The 12,897-nt window shown below is 49.4% G+C and overlaps 1 protein-coding gene and 1 long non-coding RNA gene across 2 annotated transcripts in view; one reads left to right on the forward strand and one right to left on the reverse strand.

Annotated features, from left to right (window-relative positions):
* Positions 1-12,897, reverse strand: part of LOC123363770 — a 53,787-nt gene that overhangs the window by 25,052 nt on the left and 15,838 nt on the right. The window lies entirely within an intron of this gene.
* The window catches only part of LOC123363766 (1,5-anhydro-D-fructose reductase-like), a 34,766-nt gene that overhangs the window by 11,320 nt on the left and 10,549 nt on the right, over positions 1-12,897 (forward strand). Inside the window, exons 2-5 of the mRNA XM_045005121.1 lie at positions 3,270-3,437; positions 6,583-6,699; positions 7,999-8,076; positions 10,961-11,077. Of these exons, the coding sequence (XP_044861056.1) occupies positions 3,270-3,437; positions 6,583-6,699; positions 7,999-8,076; positions 10,961-11,077 (480 nt within the window). The remainder of the gene's footprint in view (positions 1-3,269; positions 3,438-6,582; positions 6,700-7,998; positions 8,077-10,960; positions 11,078-12,897) is intronic.

The following is a 12,897-nucleotide window of genomic DNA, read 5'->3' on the forward strand; positions in this document are numbered from 1 at the left end:
TGGCTCACAGCTTAACTTTGCTTTATGTTAGCAAAGTCTTGACCATTACTTTAGATCAGGCCTCAGGCCTCATACCAGGCCTCTGATACCAAGGTTTATATTTTAGGGCCTCCTCTTACTACAAGGACCACTCTAAACCAACTGAAGTCTAATGTTTAAACTCCCATTGACTTCAGTGGTCCTAAGAAAGAGAATGGGAGTTGCAGAATAAATGCATAACACTTATGTAAAGTGCTGGCTTGCCAGTGCTGAGAAGCGCTGTCCTCTGTTTGTTCTCATTGGGTTCAATCAATGCAGTAAATGCTGATTTTTTTTTTTTTAACAGCTAAGTACAAGGGGGAGATGGCCAAGGTGTTCCTACAACTCTGGCAATCCTGACTGCCAAAGTGGCTCATATGGGGTGTGAGCGGGCAGGGTGCATAGTTCATTTGCTAATTTGACACCATCAGCTCAGGATTAAACAAAGACTGTCAATGGCTAGCCAACTACAAAACCAGTTTCTCCTCTCTTGGTTTTCACACCTCAGCTGCTAGAAGAGGGCCTCATCCTCACTGATTGAACTAACCTCGTTATCTCTAGCCTGCTTCTTGCTTGCTTATATATACCTGCCCCTGGAAATTTCCACTACATGCGTCCGACGAAGTGGGTATTCACCCACGAAAACTCATGCTCCCAAACGTCTGTTAGTATATAAGGTGCCACAAGACTCTTTGCTGCTTTTAAGGTAAAAGGCAAAGCCACATCTTTGTCCGGCCTGACTATTTTGGAACAAAATTGCACCAAGCAAAATAGTTTGACTGGTCTCACTTTCAAGTGTTTGATGAGGTCTTAATGGGTGGCCCTTCTGCAGCGATAGTGTTAGGCTGTACCAAAAAGAGGAGCCAGGAAAAACGGGGTGGGAGTTGGATGAAAGTGAGAAAATAAGAGAGAAGGGACTGTAGGGGGCTGGGGGGGGTGGTCCTTTTGGTAGCCCACTGGGCGACTGGGGCCACAGGATAGATGTAGCTGCTCCCCAGGTCTGGTCCTTACTTTCACAAAGGATCCTGGGTCCCCAAGGCGGTTTTCATGTCTCCGTGCCAGGGCAGAGCTCCGTTTGTGGTGGAGGGAAGCGGCGTCCCTTTGAGGCCAATCAGGATTCATTTGCTTTGTTGTGCAATTAAATAATCATTGTCGGTTTAATCCTTTAATAAACTTCCCTGGGACACGGGATGCTCATGTGGTGCCCCATGGCTTTCTCAGCCTTGTCTCAGGCATCTGCTGCCAGCTACGCTCAGGAGACCCGAGAAAGCGCTGGGAGAGGTAATTGTCTACCTTAATCTCCTTTCAAAGAGCTCTTTGTTGGGAATTGAATTCTGATGAAAGACTGCTGGCTTGGCAGCCTTGGAGATGGGATGTTCTTTGTCAGCCTCATGGGAGAGGTACAGGGTGGGCGTCATCTGCGCCAACGCACCATGCCACCCATGGCGCAAGCCCTGATCTTGTTGAATCGGTATTTTGGGATGAGAGGGGGTGAATTTCCAACCAGGGCCTGAGATCTAAAGCCCAGCATTGGCACGTTAGAGTGCGGGAGACGGGAGAGGACAGCTAGAGAGAAGAGCAGGACATTGGGAGAACAGAGCCGCGGGTGCATACAAAGTCTTGAAAGCAAGAGGATCTGGAAGTAGAGATGCAAAGCAGGATGCTGGCGAGCGTGTGGGAGCAATATTTTGGCTAGATGGGAGAGTGAGGCAGGGAGCCCACCCAACTACAGGCTCTCTCATGTACTGATCATCCGATAGCAAGAGCAGATTAAACACTGATCACTTTCAAGAACAAGAGAGCCCTGGCACTACAAGGGATGAGTGCAGCTGTGTTCAATCCACCTCAGGGATCCTGCCTCTTGGCATAACTCCTGCTGGGTCTACACTTCTCCCCACCTGCTTTCCCTTTGTTCCAAGGCAGGAACAACCGTGCATAAGTGCCAGTTAATCGGTTTGGGTCAGACGCCGCATTTGCTCTTTGTCTCTGTGTTCTTTGCAGGCAGGGGCATGCCGGCCTCCACTCTTGGGTAAACGCTTTAATTAAAGCAGGCTTGGTACAGAGAGGGCTCTCAGCAGCTGTGTTCCCCACACAGCCAGGGTGCGGCTGGGTGACAGAGCAGATGAATCTGCCTGAGTATTAACTCAACCTTGTAAACATCCCGGGAAGTTAGTGGAAAGAGACCCATTGAATTCAATGGACGTAGGATCAGACTCTTTGTTCGAGAGAGAACATGGTAATTCTCGAAGGTTTTGCTTGGGCTGGTAGCAGGGACGGCTTTAGGAAGTGTGGGGCCCAATTCAAAGAGTTTTGACGGGGCCCCGGTAGAGATGACTTAAAAAAAAACAAAAAACCCCCACACATGTAAAAAAACATGTGGGGCTTGTACTCATCAGGCGGTGCTCCGCGTCTTCGGCGGCACTTCGATGGTGGGTCCTTCACTCGCTCCAGGTCTTCAGCGGCACTGAAGGACCCGCCACCAAAGTGCCGCTGAAGACCCGAAGCACCGCCAGGTGAGTAAAAATTAAAAAGGCGTCTCTAGCCAGGGAAGGGCGCGGGGCCCTCTTAGGCGCGGGGCCCGATTCAGGGGAATTGGTGGAATAGGCCTAAAGCCGGCCCTGGCTGGTAGCAAAGAGAGAGGCAAAGACTCTTAGCCTATTAGATGTGCGTGGATGTTTATTGCAAACCCATGAACAGCAGGAGCACGTAGAAACTAATGTTTGAAGTGCCTCTGAGCCTATGGATGTTGGTAGTTTTGGCGTATGAGCCCCCAGGGACTGGTGCAGCAAAGGACGACCTTGTTACCCCCGTCTATGCATCTACCCAAAGCCCTTTTAGTCTCCAAGGCAACAAAATATTCCATGAGGCTTGGCTCTGCAAAGTTGCAGCTGAAGCTCTCTTGCCCGGGGTGCTGTGGGACCCTTTTAACAACCGAATGTGGGCTGGAGTGCCACTATACACCATAGCTGAAAGGTGGCATTGTGGGCACCACAGCGCCCCCTAGCGCCATGCTGGGGCCTTGCTTTAACACCGACTTGGAAGAACGAGCACCACATGTGGAGTTTGCAGCACCCAGCCATTCCCTAGGGGTACCTCCTATCCAAGTGTGGACAAGGCCTGGCCCTGGGTTTGGCTTGACAGGTCCCAAGCTATTGAGCTGGTGTAAATCAATGTAGCTCGTTAGCCCCAGGAGCGTGGCTCTGGGGAAGATTAGATAGCAAGCGGTAATGCATCTATTGCTTTCTTTGCAGTCTCCCCCGGGGGCCGTTCAGGAAGCCGTGGAGGTAGCTTTAGATGCTGGATATCGGCACATCGACTGTGCTTATTTTTACCAGAACGAGACCGAGATCGGAGCAGCCTTTCAAAAGAAGCTCGGGGAAGGGAGGCTGAAGAGAGATGAGCTCTATGTGGTGAGCAAGGTGAGCCCCGTTTTCCTTCCAAACAGAAGCCCAGGATTGCCAATTCTTTCTAAGTTACCCCAAGACTTGGGATACTGGGTGTTTTTTTTTTCTCATGGCCTCTGCTCCGGGATTCATGATAGGGTGAAAATTTCAGCCTCCGCTAAATAAAAAACTATTTCCTAGCCCTCTTTGTTATTCACAGAAGCTGCAAAATGAGACCCCCGAAAGGCCAGAAGGCAAATAAGACCCTATGGTTTTTAAGCCAATCTCATGGATTCTGGGGGGCCTGCTTTGAGCAGGGGGTTGGACTAGGTGACCTCCCGAGGTCCCTTCCAACCCTGATAGTCTATGATTCTATGACTCATGAAGGCTTGATGCTGGCTGTACTGTATGCCTTGTGAATTGAAACACAATTGTCAAAGAGCTGCCATTCCCAGTGCAGAGCAATTTTATTAAACTTTCTAACTTAGTAGAAATGATCAAAAATGGACAATGGCACAGGTTTCTGTTGGAAAATGCAATTTTGTTGACATCTAAACCATTCTGCAGAAACATCTCAATTTTGGTGAAATTGTGATGGAAAAATGTCAACACATATCGTTTCGACTTTCTCGTTTCATTTAACTTCCACTTGCATATTTTGTGTGGTTCCAGATTGTATTGTTTTGACCTTAGCAAAATTAAAAGTTTCAATGTTTCCAAATAGAAAATTTTCAGAATTTTCACCCTACTAGAAATATCAATTCGTTGGAATTTTCCACAGGATTCAAATTCCATTTTTTGCCCAGTAGTGCTACATGTTCTTATATGCCATTCGATAGTTAATAGAATTAGTGCTATCTGCATATACACAAACATCTCACTTTTGTGGAGCACACCCATAGCTACTATAGAATCACAGAAATGTCAGATGTCAGCCTGGAAGGGACCCCAAGAAGTCATCAAGTCCAGTCCTTTACACTGAAGCAGGACCAGGTAAACCTTGACTATCCCTGACCAGTTTTGTCCAACCTGGTCTTAAAAACCTCCAGCAAGGGGATTCCACAACCTCCCTTGGAAGTCTGTTCCAGAGCTTAACTACCCATAGAGTTAGAAAGTTTCCTAATATCTAACCTAAATCCCCTTTGCCAACGGTTTAACCCATTACTTTTTGTCCTACCTCCAATGAACATGGAGAACAATTGATCACAGTCCTCTTACCTACATGCCTCCAGCTTTCATCCAGACCACACCACTCGATCCATTGTCTACAGCCAAGCTCTACGATACAATCGCATTTGCTCCAACCCCTCAGACAGACAAACACCTACAAGATCTCTATCAAGCATTCTTACAACTACGATACCCACCTGCTGAAATGAAGAAACAGATTGACAGAGCCAGAAGAGTACCCAGAAGTCACCTACTACAGGACAGGCCCAACAAAGAAAGTAACAGAACGCCACTAGCCATCACCTTCCGCCTCCAACTAAAACCTCTCCAGCGCATCATCAAGGATCTACAACCTATCCTGAAGGATGATCCATCATTCTCACAGATCTTGGGAGACAGGCCAGTCCTTGCTTACAGACAACCCCCAAACCTGAAGCAAATACTCACCAGCAACCACACACCACACAACAAAAACACTAACCCAGGAAGCTATCCTTGCAACAAAGCCCATTGCCAACTCTGTCCACATATCTATTCAGGGGATACCATCATAGGACCTAATCACATCAGCCACACTATCAGAGGCTCATTCACCTGCACATCTACCAATGTGATATATGCCATCATGTGCCACCAATGTCCCTCTGCCATGTACATTGGCCAAACCGGACAGTCTCTACGTAAAAGAATGAATGGACACAAATCAGACGTCAAGAATTATAACATTCAAAAACCAGTTGGAGAACACTTCAATCTCCCTGGCCATTCGATTACAGACCTAGAAGTTGCAATATTACAACAACCATTAAATTAGGCTTAAATAAAGACTGGGAGTGGATGAGTCATTACACAAAGTAAAACTATTTCCCCATGTTTATTTCCTCCCCACCCACTGTTCTTCATAACTTCTTGTCAACTGCTGCAAATGGACCATTTTGATTACCACTACAAAAAGTTTTTCTCTCTCCTGCTGGTAACTCTCATTAGTGTGTGTGTGGTAACACCCATTGTTTCATGTTCTCTGATATATATCTTCCTACTGTATTTTCCACTACATGCATCCAATGAAGCGGGCTGTAGCCCATGGAATCTTATGCTCAAATAAATTTGTTAGTCTCTAAGGTGCCACAAGGACTCCTGTTCTTTTTGTGGATACAGACTAACATGGCTGCTACTCTGAAACCAGTCCTCTTTATAACCGCCCTTCACATATTTCAAGACTGGTATCAGGCCCCCCTCAGTCGTCTTTTCTCAAGACTAAGCTATACTTATGATATTATCTAAGACTGTTTATGATGCAAGTAACAAAGGCTCACAGTAGGTGCCCACAACAAACAATAAGCGGCAATGGAATGCTAAATAGAAAAGATTTCCAAGCTGGGTGTACCTGAGAGCTGATTGGTCACATGGTGCTGGCTCCTCCTCCTGCTTTCTTGCTGAGAAGAGCAGACCAATAGGAGCAGGGACAGAGAATGAAGAGCAACATTTGACTTGTTGCTCTAAGGCCAGGAGGAAACACATCATTTGTATAGAGAAAAATGCTGGGGAAAGGGATGTCGGTTTTGCTCTTAGAGAGGAAGGATGGTGCTGGGGTCAAGCCGCTGGCCTGGGATTCAGGAGATCTGGCTTTGGTTCCTGGCTCTGTCACACCCTCCCTCTCTGTGTGCCTCGGTTCCCCATCAATACAGCTCATTATACTCCCGTTCTCCTACTCTTTGTCTGACCATGCCCCCATATCACAGAGGCAGCCTGTTCCCATAGAACAGACAGTGGATTGGGAGTCTAGAAACCTGGGCTCTATCCCTAGCTTTGCCACTGACCTGCTGTGTGACCTGGAGTAATTCCCCTCCCCTCCACGTTTCTCCTCCCACCCTGGGTCTGTCTCTTCTATTTAGACTGAGCTCTGCAGAGCAGGGACTGCCTCTCTCTATAGTGCCCAGCATAAAGGGCCCTCACTTTGGTTAGGTGCTCCTCGAATACAACTAATAATGCAACTATCTTCTCTGGGCAGCTGTGGAACAGCTTCCACGCCCCGCAGGATGTGAAGCCGGCTTTCCTGAAAAGCCTGACGATGCTGAACCTGGATTACCTGGATCTCTATCTCATGCACTCTCCAATGGGCTTTCCGGTAAGGTGGATTCTCTCTGAGCTGATGGCATTTATTTCCCTTTCTTCCCCATAGCCACACAGCAGTTTACATGGCGATGAGTCAGTTGAGGACAGAACTGGGTTTCCATTTGCAATTGTCAAGAGGCAAAACAAGGAAGGCTGGGTTGTCCCTCCGTGGCAGGTCGATAGCCCCTGAGTGTATTGGTCTGGTTTCCTTTTGCATTTCTAGGAAGCATGTTCTAGTGGCTAACATGCAAAGATGGGACTCAGGATTACTAGGTTCAACTCCCAGTTTAACCACAGACTTACAACGCGACCTTGGGCAAGTCACTTGATAGACCCTGGGCCTCAGTTCTTTCTGTGTCACATGGAACTAACAGCACTGTCCTGCCTCACAAGTGCGTGAGGTGCTCAGATATTATGGTGATAAGATAAAGGTTCTGTTGCACCTTCCATCCAAGTAGCTACAAGGGCTTTAGAAACAAGGAATAACTGGGCCCCATTGCCTGACTTCCATGGATGGATGGCATAAGCCGACAGAGAACTTGGCTCATGTAGTCACAAAGTGCCCATGGGAGACAGATAAAGGATAGCTTCCCTGGCAGCTGGAATGCTGCCACCTCTGGGGTGGAACACAGCAACTATTTAACAGCAAAATAATCTAGACTGGGAAATGAAGAAAATGAGAGGATCCAGTTGAACTGTAGGGAAAATCGAGGGTAATCGGGTGTTGGGCCGTGTGTTACTGTAGATGGGTCTTCTGGATGGAACATAGAAGACTCATCCTGACCAGCCACGATCAATGAGGATCTCTTGGCAATTTTGGTAAGAGGAGGGGGACTTGTGAGAACACCAGGGCTAAACTCTATTGGGGTAATTACACTTACTGCTGAAATGGATGTGCACTGACTCAGCAACACCAGAGCAGGGGAGTCTCCTATCCAAGTTGTGACCCAGCCTCGTTCTCCTTTGAGCTCAGGAGCCTGGACTGTCTCCCCGTGACTGGAATAGTGGGAGCAGGGTCAAGCAAACAGGCTGGGATATTCACTCTCTAGAAAAGCCCCATGCAGACCTCGCTGATGCTGCATCATCCAGCTTAAAAAATCCAGTGCCCCTGCCTTTCTTTAGCACTTCCTCCTATTGCAATAACTCTGACAGAGGTGGTGGGCGTTCCCCAGGGATGAATGGGCCAGCTGGGGTGTTTGATGCCTCACCACTCGTTAATTCTTGGCAAGTCAGGCCAGTACTCTCAGCAGTTCCAGAGATGCATATGGGATGCTTCCCCCTAGAAAGTGGCTCTTGGTCTTTTCCCCTGCAGAATATCAGCGGGGAGCTCATGCCTCAAAAGGACGGGTTGCTTCTGCAGTCGGATGTGGATTACGTGGACACCTGGAGGGTAAGAGGCAGCACATCAGGCCAAGTGCAATGATGTTCTTTGGGGGTCACGAGCAGGAACAGAACCTGGGACTTTTTACACCTCAGCCCAAGCTGCTACTGTTAGGGGGCTTATTCCTTCACCCTCTCACTTCCCTGGTCCTTCTCGCATGAACAGAGAGCAACAATACCCGAAGTCCAAAGGCGCAAACAATTCAATGTTTATTGGGGTGAACTTCCAGCAAGCATGATTCCAGTTTCCTTTCTTAGTGTCTCCCTTCCCAGCTCTGACACCACAGAGCCTTGCCTGTGTCCCTGTTCCTGTTCCCATCCCCTGTTCCCATTTCCCCCTTCAGCAAGACATGATTTTAATTCCCCCATCCCCGGTCCCTGTTCCCATTCCCCTCCCCCACTTCCTGATTGCAGAGGGTTGGACTAGATGACCTCCTGAGGTCCCTTCCAACCCTGAGATTCTATGATTGACTGCAGACTATATAGTAAAACCTGAGTTTTGCTTAGCTATTCCTTAACCAATCATTTTACTGAAATTTAACTAACCAATCCTAACATATCGTAACATGGTTATTTAACCAATTATACCCCACCACCTTAATTGGTTTACACCCAAAATTAATTATACAGCAGACAGAAACAATTACAGAACCAGCCAGAGACCATGCAAATAAACATACAAAACAATACAGAAGTGAGGATTTCACAACTACATCTATACAGACATAAGGGTTTTCCAGCTGTGTCTATTCATAAGTGAGTTCTTGCCAGACAGGATGCTATCAAACTAAGTTTCCTTTTACATCTTCTAGGCTCTTCCCTTTCTCTGGAGGTGATAAATATCAGGGCAGGATTGTATTCCTAATAGCCCAATAGCACCTTATTTCAATGTGACTAGTTTGGAATGTGAGGATGTGACCATACACTTCCCAGCTTATGGCTGCCTAACTACATCTTAGCCTGTCACAGTAAGAGAAGGCCATTACACAGACAAGTATCAGAGGGGTAGCCGTGTTAGTCTGGTTCTGTAGAAGCAGCAAAGAATCCTGTGGCACCTTATAGACTAACAGACGTTTTGCAGCATGAGCTTTCATGGGTGAATACCCACTTCTTCGGAAGAAGTGGGTATTCACCCACGAAAGCTCATGCTGCAAAACGTCTGTTAGTCTATAAGGTGCCACAGGATTCTTTGCTGCTATTACACAGACAGTGATCTTTGATTCTTTCTTTTATACCTCTATAACTAGCTAAGTGATAAGAATACACCTAAATTCTTAAAGTATAGGCCTTTGCAGACAGGCCTGAATATCTATATCCTAACAGCTACCGCGTGAACTAAAGGCGCACTAGCAATGGGATATGGCACCTGAACCACATGGAGGTATTTAGGATGGAGGGGGTCTCTCTAGGGTTCCTTGAAGGGGTCCCTTACCAGGGGAAGCCCTGATTCCCACCTCCTGCATGCCTGGGTGACATGCACCATTGATGGATGCCATAAGCACACAGGGCCTGATCCAAAGCCCTTTGCAGCCAGTGGAAAGACTCTCATTAGCTTCCATGGGCTCTCCCATAGCGCACAGTGAGCGGTGAGGAAAGAGCAGCGTAGGCTGCCCATCCCCCTCCAGTCGTAACGATTTCCATGCCTGGCTTGCGTTCCTCGCATATATTTCCCATCAGCAGCCTCTGCTGTCTGGCTGTAAGAGACCAAGAGACAGGCTGAACGCGCCTGCCGCCGTAGCAAGTGGTAATTACCAGCGAGGTTAAGAGCCACGAGCCGGGGCAGGTTTTTAGTCTGGCTGGAGATAATGGAATGGCCTCATTTAAAATGTACAAAGGCTCCGAGAAGGAGCTAATTCGTCACGGGAGGAGACAGGCCGTGCTCACGTGCCGATGGAAATATTTTTAAACCTGTTCCGAATGGGGACTAGAGCTCCGATTCCAGTCAGCTCCCTTTCACCTCAGTTGTTCTGGGCGTGTGCAGAAGGCCGAATTCGGGCACATCACTGCAGCTTGCGTGGCAAAGTTGTGCTGTGCGGGTGCCCGAGGCGGAGGCTGCGTTTTAAAGCACTACATTCTCGGCACTGCCTGAAGGCCCAACCTAAGTACGTGGAGAGATGGAGATCCGCCACTTGAATCCAATTGATCACAGTCGTCCCAGGAGCTGCACGCCTACCCTGGGTGGGCTTGGAGGACAGAATGGTGGGAAGGATTCATAGATTCATAGACTCTAGGACTGGAAGAGACCTCTAGAGGTCATCGAGTCCAGTCCCCTGCCTTCATGGCAGGACCAAATACTGTCTAGACCATCCCTGATAGACATTTATCTAACCTACTCTTAAATATCTCCAGAGATGGAGATTCCACAACCTCCCTAGGCAATTTATTCCAGTGTTTAAACACCCTGACAGTTAGGAACTTTTTCCTAATGTCCAAGGATGATTGGTACCCTCTTCTGCCAACGTAAGCACCAGGCCAGGATCTTCTGTGGCACATGAGAGCACCAATCGCTGCGCCTGGTCCATGCGCCTGGGCCCACCTCCTCAAAGGTATACAGGCACCAGTGCCTCACTCCCTTGGAGGATCTGGGCCGACGTCCCTAAGGAGGTGGTGGGCTTTGACACAGGTGCTGAGCGCCCACAGCTCCAGGTGAAGCCGGTGGCAGCTGCAAGCGTTTCAGCACCCTGGCAAAGCCAGCCAGTGCATTGTCACTCACCCATTATTCCAGCAGCCCCCTGGGTTTCCCCAGCTGTGCGGGCCCAGCCCGTGACCTGCTGCACAGAATCATAGAATATCAGGGTTGGAAGGGACCTCAGGAGGTATCTAGTCCAACCCCCTGCTCAAAGCAGGACCAATCCGCAACTAAATCATCCAGCACCTCTTTGTTTTCCTGGCAGGCGATGGAGAAGCTGGTGGACGAAGGCCTGGTGAAATCGGTGGGGGTTTCCAACTTCAACATCTCCCAGCTGGAGAGGCTGCTGTCCGTGTGCAGGATCAAACCTGCCGCCAACCAGGTAAAGGCTTGTGATCGGGCAGCGTATGAGTTACACCTGTAATGGTGTCGTTTGCCGTGGCGGTCTAGGCTGGTCCCCGGCTATGAGAGAGACAAGGCGGGTGAGTGTCCTTCAGCTCTGTGCAGCTCGAAAGCTTGTCTCTCTCACCTGCTCTGCCTGTAGCAATGGTATCTGCGCTCCGGGCAGTGCTTATGCTACCTTTGCATCGGGCTGCTTAGGCCTTGTCTACACTACAAGACTATTTCGAATCTACTTAAGTCGAATTTGTGGATTCGACCTTATGAAGTCGAATTTGTGGATCCACAGTAAATACACTAATTCGAATTTCTGAGTCCACAGTAACGGGGCTGGCGTCGACTTTGGAAGCGGTGCACTGTGGGAAGCTATCCCACAGTTCCCGCAGTCCCCGCTGCCCATTGGAATGCTGGGTAGAGCCCCCAATGCCTGCTGGGGGGAAAAATGTGTCGAGGGTGGTTTTGGGTAACTGTCATCATAGAACCGTCAATCACGCCCTCCCTCCCTGAAAGCTCCGGCGGGAAATCTGTTCGCGCCCTTCTCTGGTCGGTTACAGCTCGGACGCCACAGCACTGCGAGCATGGAGCCCGCTGCGATCATCGCTGCACTTATGGCCGTTGTCAACTCCTCGCACCTTATCGTCCCTCTTCCACAGTCAGCTGCTGAGAAATCGGGCGAGGAGGCTCCGGCAGCGCGGTGAGGACAGGAATTCACAGAGTGGCGCAGACCTCTCACAAAGCAGGGTACGCCGTGCCGTGGAGATCATGGTGGCAATGGGTCAAGTTCATGGTGTGGAACGGCAATTCTGGGCCCGGGAAACAAGCACGGACTGGTGGGACCGCATAGTGCTGCAGGTCTGGGATGAATCACAGTGGCTGCGAAACTTCAGGATGCGTAAGGGCACTTTCCTTGAACTCTGTGACTTGCTGTCCCCTGCCCTGAAGCGCCAGGACACCCGAATGCGAGCAGCCCTGAGTGTGCAGAAGCGAGTGGCCATAGCCCTCTGGAAACTTGCAACGCCAGACAGCTACCGGTCAGTAGCGAACCACTTTGGCGTGGGCAAATCTACCGTGGGGGTTGCTGTGATTGAAGTAGCCCACGCAATCGTTGAGCAACTGCTCTCAAAGGTAGTGACTCTCGGAAACGTCCAGGACATCATAGATGGCTTCGCCGCGATGGGATTCCCAAACTGCGGTGGGGCTATAGATGGGACTCACATCCCTATCCTGGCACCAGCCCACCAGGCCAGCGAGTACATTAACTGAAAGGGCTACTTTTCTATGGTGCTGCAAGCACTGGTGGACCATAGGGGACGTTTTACCAACATCTTCGTTGGGTGGGCGGGCAAGGTTCATGACGCACGTGTGTTCAGGAACTCTGGTCTGTTTAGACGCCTCCAGGCAGGAACTTTCTTCCCGGACCACAAAGTAACGGTTGGGGATGTGCAGATGCCTACAGTGATCCTCGGGGACCCAGCCTACCCGCTAATGCCCTGGCTCATGAAGCCCTATACAGGCGCCTTGGACAGAGAGAAGGAACTCTTCAACTACCGGCTGAGCAAGTGCAGAATGGTGGTGGAGTGTGCTTTCGGACGTCTCAAGGGGAGATGGCGGAGCTTACTGACTCGCTCGGACATCAGCGAAAAGAATATCCCCGTAGTTATTGCTGCTTGCTGTGTGCTCCACAATCTCTGTGAGAGCAATGGCGAGACCTTTTTGTCCGGATGGGAGGTTGAGGCAAATCGCCTGGCTGCAGTTTACGCTCAGCCAGACACCCGTGCCGAGAGAATATCCCAGCGGGAAGCG

The sequence above is a fragment of the Mauremys mutica genome, chromosome 2, assembly GCF_020497125.1.
Source record: "Mauremys mutica isolate MM-2020 ecotype Southern chromosome 2, ASM2049712v1, whole genome shotgun sequence".
Lineage (NCBI taxonomy): Eukaryota > Metazoa > Chordata > Testudines > Geoemydidae > Mauremys > Mauremys mutica.